The 26,594-nt window shown below is 36.1% G+C and overlaps 4 protein-coding genes across 4 annotated transcripts; all 4 read left to right on the top strand.

Annotated features, from left to right (window-relative positions):
• Positions 1 to 1,130: 1,130 nt before the first annotated feature.
• LOC104884421 (DNA glycosylase/AP lyase ROS1) lies at positions 1,131 to 9,284 on the top strand. Its single transcript, XM_010669065.3, has 18 exons — positions 1,131 to 1,320; positions 3,047 to 3,253; positions 4,200 to 4,679; positions 5,149 to 5,239; positions 5,322 to 5,724; positions 5,834 to 5,913; positions 6,026 to 6,110; positions 6,195 to 6,289; positions 6,369 to 6,440; positions 6,540 to 6,576; positions 6,667 to 6,992; positions 7,610 to 7,646; positions 7,731 to 7,788; positions 7,853 to 7,956; positions 8,046 to 8,111; positions 8,201 to 8,315; positions 8,550 to 8,588; positions 8,703 to 9,284. Exons 1-18 carry the CDS (start codon positions 1,131 to 1,133, stop codon positions 8,804 to 8,806), a joined length of 2,589 nt encoding a protein of 862 aa, XP_010667367.2. The 3' UTR covers positions 8,807 to 9,284.
• A 7,793-nt stretch (positions 9,285 to 17,077) lies between these two features.
• LOC104884417 (ammonium transporter 3 member 3) lies at positions 17,078 to 22,399 on the top strand. The gene is made up of 3 exons (XM_010669058.4): positions 17,078 to 17,957; positions 21,013 to 21,298; positions 21,790 to 22,399. Exons 1-3 carry the CDS (start codon positions 17,331 to 17,333, stop codon positions 22,302 to 22,304), a joined length of 1,428 nt encoding a protein of 475 aa, XP_010667360.2. The 5' UTR covers positions 17,078 to 17,330; the 3' UTR covers positions 22,305 to 22,399.
• A 751-nt stretch (positions 22,400 to 23,150) lies between these two features.
• LOC104884420 (uncharacterized) lies at positions 23,151 to 24,124 on the top strand. Its single transcript, XM_057394066.1, has 2 exons — positions 23,151 to 23,385; positions 23,481 to 24,124. The coding sequence occupies exons 1-2, from the start codon at positions 23,151 to 23,153 to the stop codon at positions 24,122 to 24,124; spliced, it is 879 nt and encodes a 292-aa protein (XP_057250049.1).
• Positions 24,125 to 24,535: 411 nt separating this feature from the next.
• On the top strand, positions 24,536 to 25,912 carry LOC104885404 (uncharacterized). The gene has a single exon (XM_048642195.1). It carries the CDS (start codon positions 24,536 to 24,538, stop codon positions 25,910 to 25,912), a length of 1,377 nt encoding a protein of 458 aa, XP_048498152.1.
• The last annotated feature ends 682 nt before the right edge of the window (positions 25,913 to 26,594 follow it).

A 26,594-nucleotide genomic window follows, 5' to 3' on the forward strand; every position in this document is an offset into this window, starting at 1 on the left:
ATTGGACTGGTGGGCAGGCTACACACGAAATTTTCGGTGTGGCCGGCCGTATATAAGAATTTGTGGAGAGAATAAGTATATAATAGGTTGTAAGAAATGTGTTCTCCTATTATAATGAAGAATTGAAAATATATAGTGGATCGATTTGAGGTTTTTTTTTCTTATATTCCGATAAGAACTTCCCACATTAAAATTTATATGTTGTCATTCAAGTTCTTATTCTTAGAGCTTTATTTATGCAAAAAGAGTTAGTATATTCTATTTAGAAAATATTTTATTGGACTCAATTGAACTAAATTAATGGATTTGTCTAAACTGAACTTGTCTGAACTGAACTGAATTTCCATTAATTCAGTTTAAGAGAATGGGACCTTATACTCTATTACCATTTAATCCCCTCTTGTAGTGTTCCATTAGTGTAACAAAATTAATATAAGACTTTTTTTATATTAGATCACGTAATGTAATACTTCTCCCGTTCTGTTCTAATTGTAACAATTTATATAATAATTAACAGTTTACATTTTGACTGTGTATGATCATCTATGCAGAAGGATAAATATATAATTTTATGAGATCTTATTTAATTCATCTCAACGTGTATTTCTTCAATATTTTATTTGAATAACTTTCACAAATACATAATTAAAATTATTAATGGTTAAAATTATGTTCCTAGGCGAAAAGTGTGAAAATGGAAATGTTACCATTAGAAAAGAGGAAAAATTGACAATAGATGTCTAAACTTTGAGTGATAATTTTTAAAATGTCTGAACTATTGATTAACCTGTGTAGGTCCTGATTTTAGGGGATTTTAACTTTTAGCGGGCCTTAGTGACTTAAAACTGACTTAATAGGTCATCACCTGTAAAACTTGGGTAACATCAGAAGGATTAATTGAGGTAATAATGTAGGAACTAGGTGAGATTTTGAAAAAAATCTTCAGTTTTGAGTTGTCGACGCCCGCTAAAAGTTAAAACCCTATAAAGTTAGGACCTACACAAATTAATCAATAGTTCAGACCTTTTAAAAATTATCATCCAAATTTCAGACCTCTACGAGATGAAGTACATTATACAACTAGAGAAGTAATTTGTTGGGGGGAACGCGCGCGAAAAAGTAAGGTCTACATGTCTACATCACCGGCTTCACTCTTGCCTGCTAGGCTGCTACTAAGTGCTAATGTCACTTCATTTGCTCAAGTCCAGTTTAGAAAAGAGAGAGAAAGAGAAAGTAACAGGACTACAGGAGTGCATGTGAGAGAAAATCCAAGCTTCTTCCAAGTGAATATCAACATACTGAAGTGGCTAATTCTTGCGGGTGTGTGAGTCCATTACTCCATTATTATCCAATAAATTATATTGCATGCATGTCATTATGGGAACGTGAATCTTCTTGATGATGATCTTCTGCATCAATTTTTTTCAAAGAAATGGGTTTTTGTTTATTGCATGCATCTCTTTTACATCTCAAAAAAAAAAAAGTTAATGACTTAATGTTTTGTCTTTAAATTGTTTTTATTACTATCTTTTACCTATTTATGTGATGCTTTTTCTTCAGATTAATTAAAATTGGTGTCTCTCTTCGAGTTATTACCATTTTTCCTTAAATTTCTATGCGTATTTTAGGTACCTAGTTTATTTTCTTTTTTTAATTTTTCAGTAACTTTACTAGAGCATATGATAGAATTTATTTTGAGTTGGAATATAGGAGATCATTAGAGCCTCAAAGCTCCTTAGAAAAATTGTAGAAAGTAGTCTAAATATAGTATAAGGGCACTAGGATTCTAAGGACATTAGTTGATCATTTACTTAATTTTACTTTTCAGCTTTACGTTCCTGATATTTTATAATCAAGGGAGTTTTTAGGCTATACTAATTAATTATCAGCTACTCTCTCCGGTTTTTTTTATTGTTTAGATTATTCACAAATTTTACTTTGCACATCACTGTGATTTATAGCGTGAATAAAAACAGTCATATGGAATCTTGTTAGATTTGTCTTAATATGTATTTTTTTATAATTTTTACAATTACAAAACTAGAGATATTAATCCTCAAAGTATTGCATTGAATTGACATGCGTAAATAATGTAAGTGTAATAATTATTTAAGGGTCCGTTTGGTAGAGCGTAAAACGTCTTCAATGTAAAATAATTTTCATGGAAGTGTAATTTAACTCCAAGGGAAAATGGTTTTACACTCCTTTGCCAACCAAACAATGTAAAAATGAAAATAGAGGAAAACAGTTTTCCAAGAAAACGTTTTACGTTCTACCAAACGGAGCCTAAGTGCGGGAGTATGTTACTCGAAGTGTGGTACTTATGTTTGACATTAGAACGTGTCTAAGTATTTGACTCGTCTATTTTATGAAAATATTCCATGATTTTGGCCCAAATGCAGTGTCGAAGTATTTATATCCATGTCTGAGTGTCCAGTTCAAACACATGAGTACTTGGAAAAAAACGAAGAGTCCGAATAACCTAGCTAACCAATTTCCCTTGACTGATTTGCTAAACGAGGATGGGAACCGGAATGCTATATGCTACCTTATTTTGTTATGGTAGCGCAAAATTATACCAGTTGCATGCATCAATTTGCTCTTTCCAGATTGCTGGTTTAGTGAATTAGCAATTAGGTAAGTAGGTAACAGTGGTACTTACATTTTACACAAACATCTTTAGCTACAATATGGAACTTGTACATGAAAATTAAGGTTTATATGTTGATGCATAAGTGCAGTTCTGGTACAAAAAGTGTTTTACAACGAGTAAGACATATTGAATAAAGTTGACACTCATGGAACAATTTAGAAAGCAAAATATATATAATTGGAACTAGTTGAAAGGGTAAGGGGCTCTATAGCTTATGGTTATTTTAGTGGGCAGATATGAAATCTCTGCAAATGAAAGTTCTTTGGTTTCTTCATACTCTAAAAAATTGTTTTAATAAGAGAAAGGGTTAATATTCCCTACCACTTTGATCATTATTATAAAATCTGAAAATGTAGCTTAAAGATGTCCTTATAACTTGATGTTTCTGTACAGGAAGTATGGATGGTCAGCAGGAAAGTTTAATCATGTGCACTGCATCTACTCTGCCTTGTCTTCGGGATGTGCCACGAAGGCCCCGTACTCCGATACTTGGTTGCAAAAGGCGCTTGGATTTCAATGATTCTATCATCCACAAAAGAAAATCTGATGATAAATTTGATTTGGCACACAACAAGTGCCTGAAAAATGTACCAATTCTTGGTATGTAAATTCTAATATGGGATGCTATATTAAGTCAACAATTACTGTTTGAGCTACATAGCATAGAAGAGTGTAAATCTTGATACTTATTTTACTGAGCACTATTCTTTCAAATTGGGATAAGGTAACATAATTACTAAGAAGACAAAATGGAAGGACGTTAAGAAGATAATATTGAGCTTTGATTTGGGATCCTCTGCATTTCGTCACTAATTAACATACTATATTATTCAACCAAGAGCTTTGTCTCAATTTGTTAGGTTGTTTTTCTGCCTTTTCCTGCTAGATAAAGATGGAATGAGTAATTTTGATCAGAAATAGATCTGCAGGACACTACACTAATGTAATTGACTTACATAATGTGCTATGGTGTAGTGTAACAAAAGTATGTCAAAGATAATCTTGCAGTGTAAAGTTAGTCTTAGTGAGTAGTAAATCACCTTGTCTAGTTTTGTGACGGGAGTGGTTTTGTGGTAGAGTTTTATGTAGGAGCTGTGCAATAATCTTATTCAACTTGTTAGGTTTTGCTTCTCCCTTTTCCTGGTAGATAAAGATGGGAATGAGTAATTTTTGATCAGAGATAGATCTGCAGGACACTACACTAATGTTATTGATTTAGGTAAAGTATATGGTGTAGTCTTATAGTTAGTCTTAGTGAGTCATTCATGCATAGCATAGTCGGTAGTCCAACTGTCCAAGCGAACCCACTTAAAATCTTTACTGAACTATGACCGGCCATCATATTAGCAAATAAACGTATTCCTGAGCTTAATGCGCGAAAACAATGAGGGATTAGCTCAAGGAGTACTACCTTGTTTGATTTTGTGACAGGAGTGGTTTTGTGGTAGAGTATTATGTGGGAGCTGTGCAGTAATCTTATTTAACTGAACTTGAAGAATATATATTTGTAGGAGCTGAGGATTAAGTCAAAAGAGTGTGTTTTCAGGAACTGTAGAAAATGAGATTCAAGATGTGCCAAAGGAAAAAGAATGCGTAGATGAGCCTTCTATGGTGGGACCTAAGACACCATCACCTGCAACGAGAAAGTGTGCTTCCAGTAAAGGAGGCCTCACGACAAGAAAAATTCGACGATCAAAATCAAAGGCTGTAATCAAACTTACAAAAGCTAATCTGCAAGAAGTTTCAGAGTTAGCTGAATATTCGCACTATTACACTCGTGCGATTAATCAGCAACTGTTAAATGCAATTAAATTGATTGAATGTCAAGGTGCCAGCATTGGAAGTTTTAGAGGCAAAAGGGTCTCCCAAAAGCCATCCAAGAAAGAAGGAACGGAGACATGCAAAGCATGGCGAGGGTTGATGAAGACAGCTACTGCTGAAAGCTGTGGCACAACATTAGAAGATGAATCACAACTATTCCATGAAAGGATACGATTATTTTTAAGGGAAGTGGGAGCCGTTCAGGGTGAGTTGTCAGAACTTCACATAATTTTACTGTTTGATGTAATTATTTCACCAGTGCCAGCGAAAGTGAAAGGAGTTCTGTATATAGATATGATTTTATAATTCATAGTACTATCTAATTGTTCTTCTTCATGCCATTGTAATAGTCACACTAAGCATGTTTGGTATGCTATTTTAAGTGTTGGAAATGGAAATATTGAGCAACATCCGTTACTTTGGTCTGAGGGGTGGGGTAATGATTTCTGTATCACGAGAGTAACTACATATCCCAATCAATTATTTCCCTCCTTAACCCTATGATAACATTACGTTACCATCCTGAATCCTGTATTTTCTCCATAGTGGAACCAAAAACTCAATAGAGATTACACTTATTGTTTTCTTTTATTCCCTTTATTTGAATCTATTGCCTTCTGTTTCATGAGTTGGACTAAATATGCACTAAAATAACTAAATATGACACCATACAGGCCAAAGAGTATATTTTCCATGGAAAGGATCAGTTTTGGACTCGGTTATTGGTGCATTTTTGACTCAGAGGGTCAGTGACAACTTTTCGAGGTATGTTTTCATAGTTCACTCTAATTTTGGAAGATGATGTGAAAATGAGTGAAAGAATTAACCTTTATCATTCTCAATGCAGTTCTGCTTTCATGTCACTTGGTGTGAGCTTTCCTCAGTATCGTGATTGCGAAGTTTATAGTCGACATCATAGAATGCTGAGAGAGAACAGATCAAATGTTGCTCGTCCTTGCCAAAACAGGTGTACAAAGGAGAATAAATTGAAGTTGGGAGCTGAAAGTTGGAAACCATTTGATAAGAAGAAAATTGAAACCTCTAGGAAAGAAAGGGTTCTCAAAAAGGGTAATCTTCATCCTGAATGGAACGCCTTAAGGAGACAATATTCTGGAAACATGGAGAGTAAGAGAAGCATTGATTCCATCGATTATGTGGATTGGCACGCTGTTCGGCGAGCAGATGTCAAGGATATCTCTGATGCTATTGTGTTAAGAGGCATGAACAAGAAGCTAGCTAAGCGTATCAAAGTATGTTAAATCTATATTAAAAGCTAAGTTTCTTGTTAAAATAAGTTTTTGATGCCAGTTCCTGCTTCAGTGAAGTACAAGTTAATGAATAATGCTTATATTGTTTTAGGAGTTTCTGGACCGACTTATGATGGATCATGGAAATTTGGACCTTGAATGGATACGAAGTATCCCTCCTTTTCAAGCAAAGTAAGCACAAATCTTGTTTGCTGTCAAATAACCTCTCTGAAACTTTATAGGAAATTTTTGAAACAATTTGTACTTTAATGCTGCTTGTTGTTTCCTGACTTCTATTTTTTAGGGAATTTCTTTTGAGCATATACGGATTAGGTCTCAAAAGTGCACAATGCGTCCAACTTTTAACACTTAATCAACCTGCATTTCCGGTAAGAGTTTCTGAAATGTGATTCTTTATTTTTAGTTTTAGATGAGCTTTGACTATTGATGTGATAACAATTTTCTTGAATAAGGTTGATGTAAATGTAGCTCGTGTGACAGTGCGTCTCGGGTGGGTTCCAGCCCCACCAAATACTAGCGACGAGCTTCAGATGTCTGTTCTGGAAGAGTAAGTATTCTCTGCTTAAAAATTTCAATTGAAACACCTCTAATTGTATTGATAACCGTTCACAATGTTCTGTGTGTAGGGTTTCTCAGATTCATGATCTGATTAATCAATACCTTTGGCCACGGCTGTGCAAAGTTGACGAAAAGACCTTGTAAGATTTTCTTTACTATTATTTTCATGCAAAGAGAGATTCCTTTATACTGCCTACATAAAGAATCCATCTGTACTCTGCTCTTATATATGTCTGTAGGTATGAACTACATTATCATATGATTACCTTTGGAAAGGTACTTCTAGTAATTAGTATCTCAGACTTATCTTCTCTTCAGGTTGGATATAAAGTGTTGAAATAACAGTGACTTGATAATTTTTTACAGGTCTTCTGTACAAAGCAGAAACCTAATTGTGCTGAATGTCCCATGAGAAGGGATTGCAAATATTATGCTGATAACGACATAGAAGACTTCAGTAAGACATTGCTGAAAGCTCAACGAGAATTGTTGAAATCAAGATGCAAAAGACAGAAAGATCCGGAACAGGACTCTGAATATATCTGCCTTGAAGGCGGTGTTGTAGCTCCAAAAACTCCATCGAAAGATGAATCAATCTTCAATATAAGACGCCAAAGGAAAGTGCACACAGAAATTTCTTCTTTATCAGGAAGACAACACAAGAAAACTCGGACAAGGACACAACACTTCGTGTGAGATAGCGGTTTAGAATTCTCTTTTTTATATTAAATTCAAATATACATCATCATATGTGTTTGAAATGGATGGATAGTAATATAGGAGGGAAAGGGAGGGATTGAGGAGGAAGGGGAGGGGAAAGAAAGGGAGCGGGAAGATGGAGCTCCATTTTCCTCCAAATCTCTCCAATTTGGGAGGGATAATGTTTATCGAAGAGGGAGGGAAAATGGATCATTCCTTCTCCCTCTCGTTTCTTCCCTCAGTCCCTTATCCAAGAAAAGGCACTTGTTCCCCTCCCTTTTCCTTCCCTTTCTCTCCATTTCCTCCTATCCAAACGAAGTAAAAATCTTCCTACGATCTTACCAAACTTTTGCTCAATGAGTACTTGTGTCTTGTGGTCTATAGGGAGCCACAGGGACATTGATGTAGACGAGATTTTATTCTTGTTCATAGGTTATGATGTTAACAACTAAGCTAGCTGACTCCCACTTGCTTAATGAGTAGTTGAGTACATGGATGCTTAGTTGACCTCACACACACACAAATAATGAAAAATCAAATAGGAAAAAGGAAAAGAAAAGCAAGAAGAAGAAGGAGAAATCTTTTCTAACTAATTGGATTGTCAATGCAGCTATGAGCTTCCAGATTGGCATCCAGTTCTAGAAATGGTGAGTGACCTTGTTTGGCAAGCATATGAAACTTACAGGCTTGAAGTGTTAACTCTGTCCTGACTGTTTAGTGCGATGTTGTAGTTTGATAACCGGGACCCTGATGATTCATCTCCGTATCTTCTTGTTACATGGGAATCAGGTACTTCCACTTGTTTAGACGTTTTTTGCGAAGACCGAACAACTGATTTTGACGTTACTTGCAGAACAACATGACTTTGATAAATCAGGCGATCCATTGGCCAGAAGTACGCGGTCTTCAACTCTTGGTTGCATATCAGGGTCGCTAACAGTTCCAGGGACAGTAATGGTAAGCGAGAGGAGCTCTAGCACTGATTTCTGATTGAAGACTTGGTTATGTGAAAACGTCTGTGTCTAAAATTTCATGTAAATTCACAGATCCCATGCAGAACAGCATTGAGGGGGAAGTTTCCACTGAATGGAACTTATTTTCAGATAAATGAGGTACAATAATTTATTGAGAAAACCAAGATTATTGATGTCATTGTTTGCAATGACTTCTGACCTAAGGAGCTTAGTGTTCTTTTGTCTAGGTATTTGCTGATCAGCAGACCAGCCAAATGCCAATAGATGTTCGTTGTAAAACATTACAGCAACTCGCAAAGAAAACCTTGTACTGCGGACATGATCTATCCAATATAGTGAAAGGTCAAACATCCTTAATTCTGTTCTTGTTATCTACTCCATTAGGTTTTAAAGATCTGTCTCTAGATAATTGTCTCTTCTAGAACTGGCATGAATTACGGATGATGAACATATGGTCAGCTATAAAGTAGTTGAAAAAGGAATGTTAAGTTATTGTAATTAGAGGGTAAAAAATTACTTTGGGGTGGAGAAATTGCCAAATGAATTATTAGCTTACAGAAAGTTTTGTCTTTCCAGGTTTATCAGCAGATGAGGTCAAGAGCCTTTTCAATGAAGGTGCATTATTATTGTTTCTTTTTTGTACTATTTTAGGGAGGGGGGGGGGGGGGGGTTAATGGGTTGATTTCAAGTTGATTGTGTATTAAATATGATGTTTATGAATTGATGCAGGTTATATTTGCACACGTGGTTTTGATAGGAAAACATCTGCTTCTTATCCCTTAGAAAAACGGTTGCATGCGATAGGAGGTAAAAAACGAGAATTGAAGCAATAGTGGATTATAGATGTGACTGGAACACCGAATGGTCCGCTGCTGAGCAGGATTATTCGGTTTCCTTGCTAAAAGTTTTATCTAAAGCCCATTTAGCTTAAGGTGTACTACCTGGTTCTAAAACTGTAGTATATATTTCTAGTTTACTGACCAAAAAGTTAACAATCCAATTAAAGAGGTTTCTGTGGTTGCTTATGCACGAACGTATTTTTTGTAATGGGATTCTGAACTTTTTGGTCAGTAAACTAGAAATATGTACTGCAGTTTTAGAACCAGGTAGTACACCTTAAGCTGAATGGGCTTTAGATAAAACTTGTAGCAAGGAAACCTAAGCATCATCAAGCTAAAACTAGCAGGCTTAACACCGCCAATACAACCATTTACAGCAGCTTAGCTTGGCTTGATCTTTTGTACAAGTATAAAATCCATTCTGTGGTTTACAGTATATTTATAATTTATACTATGATCGAATGTCAGATGATGCACCCTTTCCACTTTTTCCATAGATAATCAATACTAGGCTTCCAGAGCAGCAAAACTCACTGCTGTTCTGAAAGCTTGGTGCCTCTGGAGCACCTTTTGGGTTTTAACCCAGTGAAGTTGTTAGAGATAAAGTAGGATACTAAAGATATGATAAATATCTGTAGTCGATATCAAAGAGTTTCGCATCATGATGCGTTGTCCGCCAGTTCTATTAGATTATAAAATCTGGTACACTGCTGCTTGTGTCAACTGCCTGTTACAGAAGAAGAACAGAGAACCAGTAAAATGGTCATATGCATCAAGATACCACAAAATAAAGATAGACAGCGACGCAGCTCAACATTAATCATAATGGAACATATAAATAGTCTATGCTGACTTTTCTATCAACTTAATAGTAGTTGTAATATTTTATGTAAACAGTGAACGGATAAAACAGCGTCGTTCATGATTAGACACTTCACTGCAGTTATGCAGTGAAATGATGTATCACCGGGTGAATTATTCACCCGGCACTATATATACCGCACTTTGCGGGAGAAAATGAAGTACACAACAAGAGCATACTCTCCAATCTTGTTTAAAATCTCTCTATAATACAACACGTTATCAGCACGAATTTGCTCTACTATCAAAAGGTAGTTCTTTTCAATTGCTACTAATTTTTTTTTCAAAAAAAAATGGATCACCAATGTAATGGGATCAATACTATTCTAAACAATGTATCTCTTTGTAGTATATATTTTATCATAGAACGTAATAGTGTACCTTGTACCACAAATCCGGCACGAGGAGTTAGTAGTACACCCCAACGCTATGATACTCCCGTAAATAGCCATGTCGGTGAACGCCGACAAACCACCGTCCCTAACCTCAATGATAACCCTCATCCGGAACCACCAACTAAAATCCGGCAAATTCCTAATAATAATAATAAAAGGAGTAGGGACGATGAGGGTCCTTCCGTCAGCAACAAGCGACGACAAAGTAATTAACTGGCGGTATCGGCTCGGCTGCCACCAAGCAAGTCGCGCCACCTTCATGGAGGGCAAAGACCTTGCATTTAAAGCCGCCTATATGTATGGGCAATATGGACGGGCTATTATGTCGCACTTGCCGCCTAAATGGACGGACTCCGCCGCCTGGATGGACGGCTTACACTACAAAGAGGATGAATTCTTGGCCGGAAAATAGCTATAATGGTGGGGCCACCTGCTACCTTTTTCTTGTTTGTTATTTATGTCTTGTATTTTTTTTTAACTGTGAAAAAAAAAGGGGGGAGAAAGCATTGAAAGAAAATGATGAAAGAAGTAGTTAGATTTTCTTTGCACCGAAATGAAACAGCTTATAAGTAGCATCTACCTTCAGATTTTCTATAAATTGCAAAACTACTAGTTCCAATGCAAATGTGATGACACATCAATCTGATGACTTGTCCCATGTTAATGTTTGTCAGCAACTTTTCCCATGCTAACTTGAAACTTTGTCATCTAGCAACCAAGTGGGCATTAAAGTTTATGTTTCCTATTCTGAAGTTTGATGCAAGCTATGATAGTTCCAAATTTCCAATGCATTATAAGGGTTGGAGCACCTTGTCACTGTGTTGTATTCCATTTTAGTCTCTAAATCCTGTGCATTTTGATAATTTAACTTACTAAAATTTTGTAAAAACTTCAATGAATACGACCATATAATATCCATGTACAACCATCCTCTATTCCCCACGTCTTATTTTAATCACATTTTCACACTCTTTATAATACACTCCTGCATTCACTAACACACATGAATCCTGTACATGTTATCGTCGGTATTTATGCACTCATTTATATAATTTCTATGGATAAATTTTTTTTTTTACAATGACAGGTAATTTATGTATGATTGTTCCTTTTCTGTAAATTATTACATATACTCTATTTCTCTTATGGTTTTTGTCAAAATTTACGTATAACTAACTAGTATATATTTTACATGTTAAATGTGAATAGTGTTTTTACACCATTATAAAAAGAGATTTTAACCCTTCTCATTTTCTCGTCCGCCTCCCTCACTCACTTCTACCTAATAAAATTTTCTCTCTCATAAAACTTCACAAATTTCATCTCCACTATTTTCGGCCACCATAGTATACAATGCCGGAAACCACGTCCTCAAAACGACACACAATCTTTAGAATCTTTCAGACAGTTGAAGGTCATGTTTTACTAGGGAATGATACTTATCACAGTTTTAGTAGGAATTATTGTAATTCTGTTTCTGCATATTGTAAAACGCAATTATAATGCTTAATTATGTAAATTTTCTATTACTATGCTATTAACACATGTGGTTTATTTTTGGACATGATAGTCACATTCTGGTTAAACAAAAAAAAAATGCAGCCTTTTTATATATATTTATTGTTCACCTTTCATGTTATTATCATGTTTCGAACCCTTAACCTCTTGAACGGTTAAGGATTCTCGGACCACTATGGCTTACATCCCAGTGTTTTTCTTTCGAAACTCTATATATTTATGCATTAATTTTCTACTAATACTTTTAAAACATCACATGAACTCAGAAATGGCTAGATTTGCAAACCGAGACTTTGAGATCCTTGAAGCCTCAGGCCAAAGGTATCTAGAATAGAGGGTGGATGCAAAAGCTTACCTAAAGTCACTTAGCCTCGACCACACCATTGTCGAAGGTGGTCCCCTACCCCTTTGGAGCAAGCGAAAGCATTGGTGTATCTCAAACACCATATACATGAAGAACTCAAATCTGAATACATCCTTGTGGAAGATCCCAAAGAGTTATGGGATAACCTAAAGGATAGATTTGAGCATTTGCAAAGAATTATCGCTCCAAGGGCCCAACATGAATGGTCAGTACTCAGGTTTCAGGACTTTGCATCAGTACGCGAGTACAATTCTGCAGTACTTCGCATCACCTCACAGCTAAAGCTTGCGGAGAACCTGTGTCTGAACGAGCCATGATTGAGAAAACCCTCTCTACTATGCATGCCAATAATGTTGTTCAATAAGAACAATATCGTGAAAGGCGTTGCCAAAAGTTCTGTGACCTAATTTCCATCCTTTTGGTTGCAGAACAGAACAATCAAATCCTGCTCTAATTCATAATCAAAGGCCAGCAGGTACCAGCGCAGAGCAGTTGAAAAAATGCCACTAGAGGTGGCAAGCGCTGGAATAAGCGGGGAGGTAACTCAAACTGAATGGCCAGTTCAAAAATAGGGTAATGGAGAAAGAAATGACAATGGAAGTGGAGAGGAAGAGGAGGAGCCCAAAACTGGCGCGCAAATAGAGGACGCGGAGGAAGAAACTCCCAACAAAGAACACAAGAGAAATGTTTTAAATGTGGCATTCAAGAGCATTGGGCAAATGAATGCTGCACAGCCAAACATCTTGTGGATCTATATGTGGCATCTACTAAGGGTCAAGGGAGACGTGGCGAAACAAATTTCGTCAGTGAAACTACTCCACTCCCGGACCTCGATGTAGCTGATTACCTCATGGAAGATATTTCTAATGCCTAGCCCTCTTATTCCCCCTAGATCAACCTATGATGTTGTTTTATCACTTTACTTCATGTACACTTGTCTACTTGATGTCTCTTGTATCTTGCATTCCCTTTTTATCATTTCATGTAATGTACCTCTTTCTATGAATAAATTTTTGCATTAAATTTTGACAAATTTATGTTTTAATGAAGATAATGACAAACAAAGGCGCCCAACAATGCCTGATTGATAGTGCCACTACACATACCATCCTGAGTAACAAGTCATACTTCACTCAGCTTAAGTCAAGAAAAGGCGATCTCAACTGCAAATATGGTTGAGGGCTCAGGAAAGGCATGCATAGTGTTACCAAAAGGAACACACGTCACTATAAGCAACACATTGTATTTAGGTAAAACTCAAAGAAATCTATTGAGTTTCAAAGATCTGCGCATAAATGGTTACCATGTGGAAACCATTAACGAAAACGGAAAGGAGTACGTACATGTATCTCATTAAATGTGACGATGGCAAGAAAATAATCCTTGAAAGGATGCCATCATACTCCAGGACTGTATTTTACTTATATCAGTCCAGTTGAAACAAATTTGGTGTCCCACCATAAGGTAGACAACCAAGCAATATTTACTCTGTGGCATGATCGCTTGGGTCACCCAGGAACAAGCATGATGACGAAAATCGTCCGAAGCTCAAATGGGCATCCGTTGAAAAACATACGGGGCCCACACTCAAATGAGCATAATTGTAAGGCTTGTTCCCTTGGCAAATTAATCATAAGACCTTCTAAAAATAAACTTGAAGGTGAAAATCTTGCATTCCTAGAAAGAATCCAAGGAGATATTTGCGGGCCAATACACCCATCATGTGGACCATTCAGATACTTTCTGGTGTTGATAGACGCATCAACACGTTGGTCTCACGTTAGTCTCCTATCAACAAGGAATGTTGCTTTTGAAAACTGCTAGCGCAAATTACCTTTAAGGGCTCAATTCCCAGATATCCCATAAAGAAAATCCGACTTGATAATGCCGGAGAATTCAGATCCGCACTTTTAATGACTATTGTATGTCAATTGGGATAGACGTGGAACATCCAGTAGCCCATGTTCACACACAAAACGGCCTAGCGGAAGCATTCATAAAGCGACTACAATTAGTTACGAGGCCATTACTCATGAAATCAAAACTCCCATCTTCTACATGGGGACATGCTATACTACATGCTGCGGCTTTACTGAGACTAAGGCCGAGCGCCAAGCATGATCTATCCCCACTACAGTTAGTGGTTGGAAAGGAACCAAGCCTTGCTCACCTACGAATTTTTGGGTGTGCAGTCTACGTTCCCATAGCACCACCACAACGTACTAAGATGGGCCCACAAAGAAGGTTGGGAATCTATGTTGGATTTGAATCACCGTCCATCATAAGATATCTAGAACCGTCAACTGGTGATCTTTTCACCGCTCGGTTTGCCGATTGTCACTTTGATGAGACAATTTTCCCAACCTTAGGGGGAGATAAAGCAGGCCCATGTTGGAATGAAATATCATGAAATGCCAAAAATTTATTATATATTGATCAAAGATCAAATATGTGTGAGCAGGAAGTTCAGAAAATTATCACTTGCCATATCAATTGCCATATGCATTCACTTATTCAAAAGGAGTGATAAAATCACATATACTTGCTGTGAATGCTCCTGCACGGGTTGAAATCCCAAGAGAAAAAGCGGAAAATCCACTCGCAAATGAATCTGTAACACGCAAAAGGCGTGGAAGACCACTCGGAGCCAAAGACTTGAAACCGAGGAAGTCTAGAAGAATAGAAACGAATAATGAGAAAACTAGTGATTCTCCTAAAGTGGAACAATTTTCAAATGACGAAAACATCATCAACCCCCAAAATAAACTCAAAGAATCAGATGCTACATCTGAGGGGGAGCATGAAAATGCTAGCATCGACAATCACGAAATTTCAATAAATTTTGTCCATTCTAAAGCAATGGAATAGGGTAAAAACCCCGATTGATGAAATATTTGCATATTCAATAGCCACAGAGTTCACCATCGAGGACACTGAACCAAGATCAGTGGATGAATGTCGACGAAGGAGTGATTGGCCTAAATGAAAAGAGGCCATTCAGGTAAAATTGAAATCTCTCAAAAAACGAGAAGTGTTTGGCCCTATAGCCCAGACCCCAAAGGGAGTAAAACCCGTTGGATATAAATGGGTCTTCGTGCGAAAGCGAAACGAGAAAAATGAAATTATACGATACAAGGCCAGGCTTGTAGCCCAAGGTTTCTCCTAGAGACCTACAATTGACTACGAGAAAACATACTCTCCAGTGGTAGATGCCACGACACTAAGATTCCTTATAAGTCTATCTGCATGCAAAGGACTACAAATGCGCCTTATGGATGGCGTGACAGCATATCTCTATGGGTACTTGACACTGATATCCACATGAGAGTCCCAGAAGGACTTGAACTACCTGAATCCTTGAGGTCAAAACCTCGGAAGCTACATTCCATAAAATTGAAAAAATCACTTTACGGTTTAAAACAATCTGGAAGGATGTGGTACAACCGTCTTAGTGAATACCTCATGAATCGAGGCTACAAGAACAACCGAATTTGTCCATGTGTCTTCATCAAACAAACTGAAAACAGATTTGTTATAATTGCAGTATATGTTGATGACTTAAATATCATCGGGACACCCGATAAAATTGAAGAAACCGCTAAATGCATGATGAAGGAATTCGAGATAAAGATCTTGGAAAGACCAAATTTTGTCTTGGATTACAAATTGAACACCTAAAGGATGGAATCCTTGTTCACCAATCCAATTATGCCGAGAAAGTGCTAAAAAGGTTCTATATGGACAAATCACATCCGTTGAGTTCACCTGTGGTTGTTTGTCGCTTAAAAATTGATGAAGATCCTTTCCACCCTAGGGAAGAAGGTGAGGATATACTCGGTCCCGAAGTACCATACCTAAGTGCCATTGGAGCCTTAATGTACTTAGCCATCAATACTAGACCAGACATTGCATTCTCGGTCAATTTATTAGCTAGATACAGCTCCGAACCTACAAACAGGCAGTGGAGTGGAGTGAAACACTTACTCCGCTATATACGTGGGACAACGGATATGGGATTATATCCACAAGACGGAAATCCTACCCTTGTAGGATATGCCGACGCAGGTTACCTGTCAGATCCAGTCAAGGCAAAATCGCAAACAGGTTATATTTTTAGCTATGGAAATACAGCAATCTCTTGGAAGTCAATGAAACAGACTCTAACAGCTACTTCATCAAATCAAGCTGAACTAATCGCACTTTATGAAATTGGTAGAGAATGTGTATGGTTGAGATCTTTGACTCATCACATTCTCAGGGAAAGTAGTATTCAAGAGACACAAGAAGGTCCAACTATAATCCATGAAGATAATACCGTTTGCATTACACAAATTAAAGAAGGCTATATCAAAGGTGACAGAACAAAGCATATATATCGATCCTAAATTCTTTTCCACCCACGATTTGGAGAAGGAATGAAAAATTAATGTCACACAAGTTCAATCATGCGACAATTTAGCTGACCTACTCACAAAGGCATTACCAGCAAAGCAATTCCAAGAGCTTGTACACCTAACTAGTCTGCTCGCCTTCGAGATATACGTTAAATTGAGGGGGAGCGCTATATGCTCTGTACTCTTTTTCCTTCGTCCAAGTTTTTATCCCATAGGGTTTTTCTTGGCAAGGTTTTAACGAGGCAGAAAAGCATATAGACATATTAAAGCCCAATTGTACCCTTTTTCCTTTATATTTGTTTTTATCCCATTAGGGTTTTTCAAATGTAAAGTTTTTAATGAGGCAGTTACCACCCCGTAATTTTTAAGATCCGTTCAAGGGTGAGTGTTGTGATATTTTATGTAAACAGTGAACGGATAAAATAGCATTGTCCATGATTAGACACTTTACTGCAGTTATGCAGTGAAATGATGTATCACCTGGTAAATTATTCACCCGGTACTAAATATACCGCACTTCGCGGGAGAAAATGAAGTACACAACAACAAGAGCATACTCTTCAATCTTGCTTAAAATCTCTCTATAATACAACTATAGTGTATTATTTGCTTATCCATTATAATTGTTTTTATCAAATTTCGAATAACTCCACACGGACAACATAGGTCACCACCACTATAATTAATAGTAACAGGAAATTACTGTCAAATGAGGAGACGCAGTCTTCTCTGCATTCCCTTGCTACATAACGTCTCAATCATTGAGTCCTAGTCTTTGTCTTTTTATTTTGCTTACCAAGTTTAACTAGTCAAAGTCATAGATACCTCATTTCCACACAACTACTATCAAATTGTCCCAAGTTAGATTAATGTTATCACCCTCATCATATAGTTCCCTCTTTAATTTTAAGTTACTTCTCAAACTCTTGGTTCTTTGAAAAGCCAAACTTTCATCTCCTACAAACGAAACCAAACCTACATCATTCATGGGAGACATATTGCCACCCGCCTACACCAACAGCACCGGTACCCCACCATGGCTAAACAACGGTGACAACGCATGGCAACTGACGGCAGCCACCCTAGTAGGCCTTCAGAGTGTACCAGGATTAATAATCCTTTACGGGAGCATAGTCAAGAAGAAATGGGCTGTGAACTCGGCGTTCATGGCTCTTTATGCCTTTGCAGCAGTAGTCATATGTTGGGTAACATGGGCTTACAAGATGTCATTTGGGTATAAACTCCTTCCATTTTGGGGCCGAGCTGGGACAGCTTTAGACCAAGTCTTCCTCTTAGGACGGTCTAAGCTCCCAGCTACACACACCAGCAGACACGCGATGATCGAACCATACTTTCCAACAGCTGCAATGGTGTGGTACCAAGGGATGTTTGCGGCGATCACCGTGATATTGCTGGCGGGATCGTTGTTAGGGAGGATGAATATAAGGGCATGGATGATGTTTGTGCCACTTTGGTTGACATTTTCATATACAGTGGGTGCCTTTAGTTTGTGGGGTGGAGGATTTTTGTATCAATGGGGAGTTTTGGATTACTCTGGTGGTTATGTTATTCATGTTTCCTCTGGCATTGCTGGCTTGACTGCTGCTTACTGGGTAAGATTACTTCTCTTTCTCTTCAAACTTTAATTTGTTCATTTTTATATGGATTATGTTTTCAGGTAGAATATTTTCAAGTTGTAGTCGTAGTAATATTTAAGTGTTATCTTTTCAAAGTATAGATAGGATATTGAATGCACCTTTATGGTAGATATATGATACACAATAAACATTAAATTTTTATTTTTTTTAAACAACTAGATTCAATATTAATGACACTTTTAAAGCAAAAATGAACATTTAATATGTTTTTGGTGCAACAACTAGATTCAATATTAATGACACTTTTAAAGCAAATTATTGTCGTTTTACTGGAATGCGACCACTGATTGACAGATGTCTGTTCGATTGCATATACTTCTATATAGTGTGCTCAATTCTTCTAACTGATCGGGCAAGTATAATTAATACCATTAATAATTTAGTTAAATGAATACTAGTTTATGATAATATCATGACATTTGTTAATTTATAAGTTTGATAATTTGGATGGTTTCTGTATCATGATCAACATAGTCAACTAATTATTCCTTAATTACAACTACATTATGAATCTTGTAAAAGAGTTTTCTAAAGAAAAATTGATCACATCTCTCTCATTATCTATTGATCTTCGTATCAATTTCTCTTTATAAGATGCAATATTTTATTTAATAAAATTAATTTTCTGGATTCAACATAATTATACTTTTCTTCGCATTGATATGATTCTCTAATACTAGATGTGGACTTCAATTTGCTATCAGAATGTTCTTGCGTTTCTATTGGTACGATATTATAGTAGTGATGGCCGCCTTCGTTGACTAGTTATACTTATTAAAATATTACTACTTCTAGTACATGTATACATGTCAGCGTTAAAGGAGTTTTGCATTCTCAATGATAATTTGACTTCTTCATCAACAGTTGTACTACTAAACAAATCTGAAATTTTCTGATCTGAACTTATTTAATCTAATCTGAATTTATTTTTTCTGATCTGATTTGATCAGAACTGATCTGATCTGATTACAAGATCTTTTTTTTAGATTTTTCTCAATATATAAGAAAAAATATAGTCATGCGGGCTCTTGTTTGATTCGTCTCAATGAGTATTTTATCAATATTCAATTATTATAATTTTTACTAATATGTAATGAAAGATATTTAATAATATAATGATTTTTAAATATAAACATGATCTGATCTGAACTTATTTTTTCTAATTTGATCTGATTAAATCTAAAATAAGCAAAAATAAGGTGAATTGAACATAGCCAAAGGATGGTGATTAGTTAGAAACTTCATTGCTATGCTTTTAATATATTATTCTAGAAGGATTAATGATTATCAATGAGTTAATGAGTGGATTCTAATAATATGTCTCCGAAGTGGATGCATGATAAATGCGGCATGTTCCTAGTAACTTCAGATATTTTTTTCCATCTAAAGATTTTTGGGGGAAAAAGCCAAGTTGAATATACTAGAAGTCTAGACGAAATGATTATGTGAAAGAATTTAGAGGAGAAGAGTCCAACTTGGCTGCTACATACGAAGATAAAAGTTTGCCTATAAGTGTACCATTATTCAGTGGGTAGACTAGTCATTTGAGATATAAATTTAGTCTTTAATCGGAAAAGAGTAACCTAATTCAGTGGATAGATTAGCCATTAAAGATATAAATTAATGATTAATGGAGTTAAATCTTGCAATATAATTACTTTTTAATTATCTTTTTTTCTTGAGTAGTCTATCAAGGGGTATGTATCAATCTTCTCTTTAAAACCAAATATAGATTAGAAGTTAATTAAAGGTGAAAAAAAGAAATAATAACTAAATGTGATAAATTATCATGTAAGAAAAAAAAAGTAAAAGTATAACAATTAAATAAAAACGACCAAAAAAAAGAAAAGCCTAACAATTAAAGAAACGGAGGTAGTTATACTTGCTGCTTTTGAAGTAGTTTTGAAGCCAACAATTAGAAGAAATTTACTTCCTACAACTTCTAAAGTCATAATGCTTAAAGATTATCTTATTTTAGTGCTAATAATTCTGCATTATATGTTTACAATAAACTATGAGATAAACCTAACAAAATTTTCTATAATAATTGTATTATTAACGGAAAGCAAATGTTGACTTAAATGACTTCCCACCTACTTCGCATATATATAGATTGATAACTATGATGGTTCCACAGATGATGTAAGTTGACTTAACCTCATTATCAGAGTTTTTAATGGGCTCCACTATTGTAACATAGTTGGAGAAATTAAATTGTTCAATAATGTGTAATAATGACCACAACATAGCAACTTGATTTTAGAAATTAATTCTCCATATACTTTTTTTTATCTATTGCAGCCACGAAAGTAGTATAAAGTACAAAAAAAAGGAAGGGGATTTGAACCTATAATCTATCATTCACATTACCTCAACTTTAACCAATAGACCAAAACATCCTTAATATTAGTCGTTCATATATTGGTACACTTGTGTTGGCTTTTCTATGTGTAAGTCCAATAGAGAAGCCAATGTAACAGGCTAACAGTCTGTAACAGATGTCATTCTATGAGATGAGAATGAGATTATAAAGTTTTAGGTGTGAACTAGTTATACGTGATTACATTTTTTTAAAAAATGGTAAGGAAAATAAACATTGAGAGACCTTGCTCACGAGGAAAATACTATGTAGTATGTAGTTAACTTATGACTAGGGTGGGGAAAATATGGGCATATATAACGAGGATCCTTTCTCAGAAAAGATATGGGTTCGTATTTACAGTTGGCTAATGGGGATTATTTCAAAAGTTTAAACAACAAAACCTTAACGAATTTCGCAGGTATCAATAGTTGAACTCATGTTCTCATTGTTCCTTCCCTTGCAGTTTTAATAAATGCAGATGATTTTTCTTATTTTTTCTTCAAACAATTAAAACAAATATATATTTTGAGGCCCTTATATGTTGGGGCATGTTCCCTCGCCTTAATTGCGTAGATATAGGGATATTCTGAACTCGATCTGTCATCTGTGCAACCTAAACTGAGTTGGTGTGACAAATGAAAATTGTAGGTAGGGCCAAGATTGAAGAAAGATCGAGAAAGGTTTCCACCAAACAACATATTGTTGACGATAACAGGGGCAGGGCTGCTATGGATGGGATGGTCAGGTTTTAATGGTGGAGGGACTTTCAGTGCAAATTTAGGCTCTTCTTTGGCTGTCCTTAACACCAATATTAGTGCAGCCACTAGCTTACTCATGTGGACTCTTCTTGATGTTATTGTTTTTGGCAAACCTTCTGTCATTGGTGCTGTTCAAGGCATGATGACTGGCCTCGTCTGCATTACTCCTGGCGCTGGTACCTTTTTTTTTTCACCTTGTTTTGTTCCTTGTGCTAACAGCTAACCTCGTAATGTTGTCATATTAAGGGTATGTTCGTTATCGTCTTTTGTTTCAACTTTTTCGAAAACTATGGAGACTACAACTAATAGTTTTCAGTTCTTTGTTTTTGGTTTTCAAAATAAAGGTGATTATACAATGAGTATGACCACGTTTGAGTTCATTCTTATGTAACTTTTATAATTACTTTTCAAATAATCATAGAACAAAAAACTGAAAACTGATATAGTGATATTAAATGGGTGTTACTTTATGTGTCCATTTAATTACATTATAAACAGTTAGTTATGAATCATCGAATAATGTGGTAATCCATCTAAAAAAGAATAAGAAAGTATCAATTAGTCAAAACTATAAACTCTGTTGCATAATGGATATAAACATATAGCTCATAACATACAGACTTTTTATGTAATGATATTGAAATATCTTACTTTGTTACTTAAATAGGTTTTGTCCAAGGATGGGCAGCAATAGTGATGGGGATATTAGGAGGCAGCGTTCCATGGTTCACAATGATGATAATCCATAAAAATTGGACGCCAATGCAGGCTATCGACGACACGTTGGGAGTTTTCCACACCCACGCGGTGGCTGGACTCCTTGGAGGGATCCTCACAGGCATCTTTGCTCACCCTAGGCTCACTAAGATATCCTTAGCCGACCAGGATGAGCGAGGTGCTATATATGGTGGCGCAGGAGCACTCCAAATAGCTAAGCAGCTAGTTGGTGGGTTATTTGTCATAGGGTGGAATATTGTGGTCACATCTCTAATTTGTGTGCTGATTAGATTAGTAATCCCACTAAGAATGTCAGAAAAGGAGTTGCTCATAGGAGATGATGCTGCTCATGGTGAGGAGGCGTATGCATTGTGGGGTGATGGTGAGAAGTATGACTCCAATGTGCATGGTCGCTCTGTTGAGAATCCCAACAATAGGTCTGTTGGTGCAACTCAAGTTGTATAATAAATGTACTATAAGATTAGAGTTGTGGTGGAATGTGACATACATGAAATTGAGTGACATGATCAAGAGTTTTAACTTCAATTTTTAATTACCAATTCTTTGAATTTTGAAATTACTTTTGCACATCTATAAAGACAAATGTGATTATAATATCGATTGGGAAAAAGTAGTTTTTATATAAGAGTGTCTTAGAGCACCCATAATAGGGTTCCCCATTTGTAAAAATCAGCAAATAAGAACCCTCCCACCAATGGAGGTATGTCACTCATCATGAAAAAAAAAAGGGGAACACCAATAAATAGGTAACCCAACCAACAACAATAGCCTATGGTGTGCTGCCATGTGGAAGAGAAAAGGGAGGCATCCCACGTGAATACACAATTTCAGAATTGTGTATTTGAAAAAACAAAAGCAGCCAACCAACCAAATCGCGCCAAGTGTCACGCGCTGCAACACCCATATGTCAACCAATCACAACACGCCATGTGTCACTGCTTTAACTTTTACAACGGTAATATTACCGTTTAATAAAAATGCCATAACTTTTTATATATAATGAATTAAAAAAAAAAATTATACCAACGGTCATATTTTTTTATCCTCTATAAATAGAGACCAATCTTGATATATTTTCAACACTCCAAAAAATCCATAATTTTTCATTAAGTATTTCATAAATCTTATTTGATAATTATGGATCCCAATCATCCTAATTATAGAAATAGATATCAACAAAATGCAAATTACCAACAAAATCCAAATTCCCAACAAAATTCCAATTACCAACAAAATTCAAATTTGCAACAAAATTCAAATTCAAATTCAAATTCTCCTTTTGATCCGAACATGCTAAACAATCCTCAATTCCTTGCTATGTTCCAAGCCTTTGTAAACCAAAATACTCCTCAAAATTTGTCACCTGGCACACCAACATCTCAACGCATAGATCCATATCCCACAACTCAGGGAGGAGACAGTAGTAGCAATAGAATGCGAGTTGAAAACCAATTTTCAACGCAATCACTCGATGATGATGAAGATGTAGTTCAAGTTCAAGTTCCAGAACCGCAAGTAACTACAGGTAAGAAAGTGAAACAATCGAAAGATAGGTGGGTCGCAGAAGAAGATAGACACTTGGTGTCCGCTTACTTAATTGTTCGGGTGATCCTGAGAAAGGAACAGATCGGGATAAGGGAGTCTACTGGCTTGAAATCAAAGTGTCCTACGATGCAGCAGTTGCTAAAACACCGAATGTCATGCACAAAAGAACCATGAGAGCTATTAAAAGGCGTTGGAGTCAAATCAATGAAGGTGTTACTTTATGGGTAGCACAACTTGCGGCAGTTCAGCGTATGCAAACTAGTGGTGAGGTTATTAACGACATAGAGGCTAAAGCACATGACCTTTACAGACAAAAAATGAATAAACCTTTCGAGTTTTACCATTGTTGGGAAGCAATGCACCACCTTACAAGATGGATGCCTGGTAAGGATTCAACTGTTGTGAGTGAAGGGAGTTCTAAGAGATCAAGCGACGAAGCCGGAACAAGTGTGCGTCCCGGCGGTTGGAAGAAAACGAAAGCACAAAACAAATTGAAAGGTGTTGCAACAAGCTTGGATGAATTTAACACCACTTTAAGCGGTATGCAAACTGAGCGAGGTCTAATGAGGAAGGGAATGTCTGATATGCTCGAGTACCAGAAACAACGAGATGAAACTAAAATAAGGTTTAAGATGTTTCAATTATTGATGACAAAATCGTATCTTGAACCATTTGAGGAAGAGTATCTTGCGAAGCTGAAGGAAGAGTTTATGAAGTAACTCATTTATTTTTAGGATATATTTTATTATGTTTTAATGGTTAATATTGTATTGATTAATGATTAATGTACTTGTTTAAATTATTAAATGTAAGCGTGTTTTAGTTAATGAACTTGTGTTCTAATGATTCATGTCATGTAAAAATCTTATCCACTGACATTATAGACTGCATCTTATCTTATTTACTGACATTATAGATTGCAATATGGAGAGATAGAACCAATCCTATCCTTAGATATAGATTGTAATATTATCCGCATAGATACAACCAATCATATCCGTAGATATAGATTGCAATCTTATCTATATATCTCTATAAAAGAGGAGTTACATTGCATTTGATTTTCAGAACAATATTCTCCTTCCAAGAAACACATATAGCTTTCCCCCTTCTAAAAATTTCTCATAAACATGAACCCAAATGAAAATTCTTCTAGTTCAAGTGATGAATTCTTTGATGATTATGTCAACAACATCATCGCTGTGAACGAGTGTCTAGATGAAGAAGAAGATTACATAATCGAGCAAGCTGCTCAAATGATTGTTGTCCCAGTTTCAGAAGAATCCAGCAACAGAAGAAGATCCTACAAGAAGCTTAAGTATATTGATAGAGATCGTGAAGCTGCAAACACAAGATTGATGAACGATTACTTTGTTGATCGTCCGTTATACCCAGAATCTATGTTTCGACGTAGATTTTGTATGCGTAGGTCTCTATTCATGCGAGTTGTGGATGCAGTTACTGCTAAACGACCTAAATACTTCGAGCAACGTCAAGATGCTACTGGGAAACTAGGAGCCACTAATATCCAGAAATGCACAGCAGCATTGAGGATGCTAGCCTATGGGGTAGCAGCTGATTCAATTGATGAGTACATCAAAATTGCCCAGTCAACTGCAAAAGAAAGCCTTGCTCACTTTGTTAAAGGGGTTCGAGAAGCGTTCACGGAAGAGTACTTGAGGAGGCCTACCATTATAGATTTGCAGCGCCTCCTATATGATGGAGAAAGACGGGGTTTTCCGGGCATGATGGGCAGTATAGATTGCATGCATTGGCAATGGAAAAACTGTCCCCGTTCTTGGAAAGGATTATACCAAGGAAGGAGTAAAACTGCAACGGTTATATTAGAAGCTGTTGCCTCAGGTGACTTATGGATATGGCACGCATTTTTTGGAACACCTGGAACTTGCAATGACATCAACGTGTTGCAACGATCTCCGGTGTTTGATGATTTATATCAAGGTAAAGCCCCTCAAATGAACTTTACAGTCAATGGTAACACATATAACAAAGGATACTATCTAACTGATGGGATATATCCTAAGTGGGTCGTGTTCATCCCAGCGATTCGACTCCCAATGAATCCCGTGGATCAATTGTTCACTGAGCGACAAGAATCGGTCCGAAAAGATGTTGAGTGGGCCTTTGGTGTTCTTCAATCACGTTTCGCAATAATACAAAGACCAGCTCTTGTATGGGATGAAACGTTGTTGTGGGAGATAATGCTGGCTTGTATAATTCTTCATAATATGATTGTTGAGGATGAACGAGATACATATCAGAATTATGGTGACATGTCAGAATTCGAGCAAGAAAATGCAACAGCAATTAGCGGATCAACGCGTACAAACTATTCTGTGCAACATGGTCGAATTAATGATATTGGAATGGAACGATATATGGAAAGGCGAGCTGATGCATGGGATAGAAATGTGCACAACGCTTTACAAAGAGACTTGGTTCAACATATTTGGCAAATTAATCACCAGTCTACTGATGATGATTGAAGATCTAAATGAATGTAATATTTTATTTAAAATTAATTGTATGGTAATTTTTGTTTTTTACCACTACTAAATTTATGGTGTTTTTTTTTGCATATTTAATTTTCGTTATAATTAACGTTAAAATCGGGTAAATTATTATAATTAGCAATTATGTCATTGTCAAATTAAACCGCAAAGGAAAAACGCTTAAACTATTGTAATTAAAAATAACGTTTTTTTGTAATATACTATAATTAATGAATTAATCCGATTAATTAAAGGTAATTATTTAATTACAATTACCATATTTTGATTTAATCAATATTATCTAAAATTAATGTGATGAATCAAATTATTTTATTAATATTGGTGGGGTATGGAAAGTAGGAGAGAGAAAAGGAGGTGGGGTATGGAAAAGTAGGAGAGAGAAGGTAAATGGGGAGGTTAATGAATGGAGGTGTGGGATTGTGAAATGGGAAGGGTAGGTGATAAAGTTAGTGGAAAGTGATGTGGACGAATGAAATGAAGAGAGAGAAATTATGGGGATGTTAATGAATGTTGATGCTCTTAACTCTTATGTTAGTTATTGTGGATTTGATGTTAGCTATTAAATGTTGGATGTTAAAATAACTATTTAATATGTGTATTCGACACTAATTATTAGAATAAACTTTTTTTTTTTGAAAATGAACACCTTACATGC

Source organism: Beta vulgaris, chromosome 4 (assembly GCF_026745355.1).
Source record: "Beta vulgaris subsp. vulgaris cultivar EL10 chromosome 4, EL10.2, whole genome shotgun sequence".
NCBI classification, from domain to species: Eukaryota; Viridiplantae; Streptophyta; class Magnoliopsida; order Caryophyllales; family Amaranthaceae; genus Beta; species Beta vulgaris.

Bases quoted from the DNA above. Each gene is read 5' to 3' on its own strand.
- LOC104884421 (XM_010669065.3), top strand. From the start codon at position 1,131: ATGTCTACATCACCGGCTTCACTCTTGCCTGCTAGGCTGCTACTAAGT. The intron at 1,321-3,046 runs GTGTGTGAGTCC...GTTTCTGTACAG, and splicing joins GAAGTGGCTAATTCTTGCGG to GAAGTATGGATGGTCAGCAG. The intron at 6,111-6,194 runs GTAAGAGTTTCT...TTCTTGAATAAG, and splicing joins TTAATCAACCTGCATTTCCG to GTTGATGTAAATGTAGCTCG.
- LOC104884417 (XM_010669058.4), top strand. From the start codon at position 17,331: ATGGGAGACATATTGCCACCCGCCTACACCAACAGCACCGGTACCCCA. The intron at 17,958-21,012 runs GTAAGATTACTT...TGAAAATTGTAG, and splicing joins GCTTGACTGCTGCTTACTGG to GTAGGGCCAAGATTGAAGAA. The intron at 21,299-21,789 runs GTACCTTTTTTT...TTACTTAAATAG, and splicing joins CTGCATTACTCCTGGCGCTG to GTTTTGTCCAAGGATGGGCA.
- LOC104884420 (XM_057394066.1), top strand. From the start codon at position 23,151: ATGCTAAACAATCCTCAATTCCTTGCTATGTTCCAAGCCTTTGTAAAC. The intron at 23,386-23,480 runs GTAAGAAAGTGA...ATCCTGAGAAAG, and splicing joins AGAACCGCAAGTAACTACAG to GAACAGATCGGGATAAGGGA.
- LOC104885404 (XM_048642195.1), top strand. From the start codon at position 24,536: ATGAACCCAAATGAAAATTCTTCTAGTTCAAGTGATGAATTCTTTGAT.